The sequence below is a fragment of the Corylus avellana genome, chromosome ca3, assembly GCF_901000735.1.
Source record: "Corylus avellana chromosome ca3, CavTom2PMs-1.0".
Classification (NCBI taxonomy): domain Eukaryota; kingdom Viridiplantae; phylum Streptophyta; class Magnoliopsida; order Fagales; family Betulaceae; genus Corylus; species Corylus avellana.
Window position 1 is genome coordinate 35,737,887 of NC_081543.1, and position 2,129 is coordinate 35,740,015.

Genomic DNA, 2,129 nt, shown 5'->3' on the forward strand with positions numbered 1-2,129 from the left:
TGGATATGTGTTCCTTCTCAGAAAATTTGAACAGAAAAATGTTTGGGCCAAGAACAGCAAAAGAAAATGGGAGGGCAAAGAACCAAGCTTTGATCAGGCTAGCATTAACAGATTGATTGTTTTGTGTTTTTTGGGAGATGACCTGTCCTACCAAAGGTAGAAGTTCATCATTAACGAGTTCAGGGGAGAGAGTTTCTAGTTGAGAGGAAGGGTCCTCCCAAGTTAGAGCAGCTGTCTGAGCAATAAGGGAATCTAGTTCTAGAGTAGAGAAATCCATAATCAAAGAGCAAAGAGAAGAAGGAAAGAGAGGGAAAGAAAAGAACCCAGGTTCTAGAGGAGCTCCGGAGAGAGCGAGTTTCTATCAGAGAATTTGGACTTCGGTTATGCAGAAATGTGGTGTTTCGCATCCTCCTATTAGATGGGAAGATGTATAACTTTGGAGTTGGATCATTGGAAGAATAAAACTTTAGAAACTGTGACATTCCACATTGCTTGGATATGAAGATGGAGATGTGCTTATATATATACTTACATTCTTCATGACAATAACGCATTTTAAAACAGTTATGATAATGATTCCATCAGAACTTCCTAATTAAGTGTAATATTTGTGTACTTAATTTTGGGTCTACAATTTACAACATATGGAGGAACAACAACGAAATCAAGTGTTGATGGGATTTTCTTGTCACTTTTGTTGGGTCATGGATCAGTTTCATAAGGGCCAACGGGCCCTGAACCTAGGACTCCGCGAGTATGTAGACCTGCCAAGGCCTTGAATGGCTTAGCTCGATGAAATCTCGGATGCCCAGTCAGAGACTCAACTCATGGGCCAAAATGAACCTAGGACTCCGCGAGTATGCAGACGTGCCAAGGCCTCGGATGGCTTAGCCCGATGAAATCTCGGACGCCTAGTCCGAGACTCAACTCATGGGCCGAAATAGTCAAGGGCCGAAGGACAAGTCGGTCATTCTACCGTGGAGACGTATTTATATTATATTAAGTCAAATGATCTTATCAAACGTGGATAGACCATCTATATCAATTACGATATCAGCACTTGAGCTGTCACTTATCCCGTGATCTTAGGATACTAAGATCACATAGCATCTAACAAACCCCACCTCTCTCAAATACCTGCACATCATATATCAAGGGATAGGAATCCGAGACGTGCTGGAAATCAAACTCTTTTCATGCCTATAATAAAAAAGAGAAGGTAAATAGCTTTGGCTTAGAGCAAGGTTGCTTCTATTGTATTCATGTTGTTTTTTCATCTGACTTTATGAACTAATTCTTTAGGACTATATCATGCGTTTGAAGATGTATGTTTTTCTTTGAAGAATTTCAAAATCGATACCTTCTATGAACTAACTTGCGACCAGAAATGCATTTAAAGGTTGCAATATAACATTTTGATTATGCGTATTCTAAAATGATTATGAGTAAATTTAATCATTTAATTAATATTTAAAAATTTAAATATACAATAATGAGTAAATTTAGTTATTTAAAGTGCATCTGGTTTTATATATATATATATATATATATATATATATATAGAGGAAGAGAAAGGCCGGAGACTAGAGCAAGTAAGAAAAAGAAAATAATAATAATAATAATAAAAATATTTAAATAAATTAAAAAATACTATAAAAAATTGTTTAAAATGTCTATAAAAATAACTCTAGTAAAGTAAAAATTAGTAATTTTTTTTAATAACTATTTTAGCTATTATTCCCGAGGATGCACCGATAAAAAGAAAATCCCAATTGTTAGTCAGAAAAAAAAAAGTTGGAAGCTTGATAAACGATTAACGGCCACTCCTAAGTTGGAGCAATCAAGATCAAAGATGTTTTCTCCTTGTCCACGACCATGAGTATCCCTTCAGTCCAAGAAGTCGCATTAATGGCGAAAATGTTTGTGGTTGAACTCATATTTACTACCTGAAAGAGGGGGAAGTAATACAAACCACATAAATTGACAGGGACATCCCTACGAAGTTGTCAGTTTCTTTAATCAAACTGCATCAGCTTGAGGGGCATTGACAACGGATGCGACCTCAGAGACCGAGAGAGAACACTATGCTTGACAAAATATGAGATTATAAAGAAGAATAATATGCTATG

At 36.3% G+C, this 2,129-nt stretch overlaps 1 protein-coding gene across 1 annotated transcript in view; it reads left to right on the forward strand.

Moving 5' to 3' along the window:
* LOC132174512 (G-type lectin S-receptor-like serine/threonine-protein kinase At4g27290) overlaps positions 1–779 on the forward strand; it is a 1,675-nt gene extending 896 nt beyond the window's left edge. Inside the window, exon 3 of the mRNA XM_059586158.1 lies at positions 714–779. Coding sequence (XP_059442141.1) covers positions 714–779 — 66 coding nt within the window. The remainder of the gene's footprint in view (positions 1–713) is intronic.
* Positions 780–2,129: the final 1,350 nt, after the last annotated feature.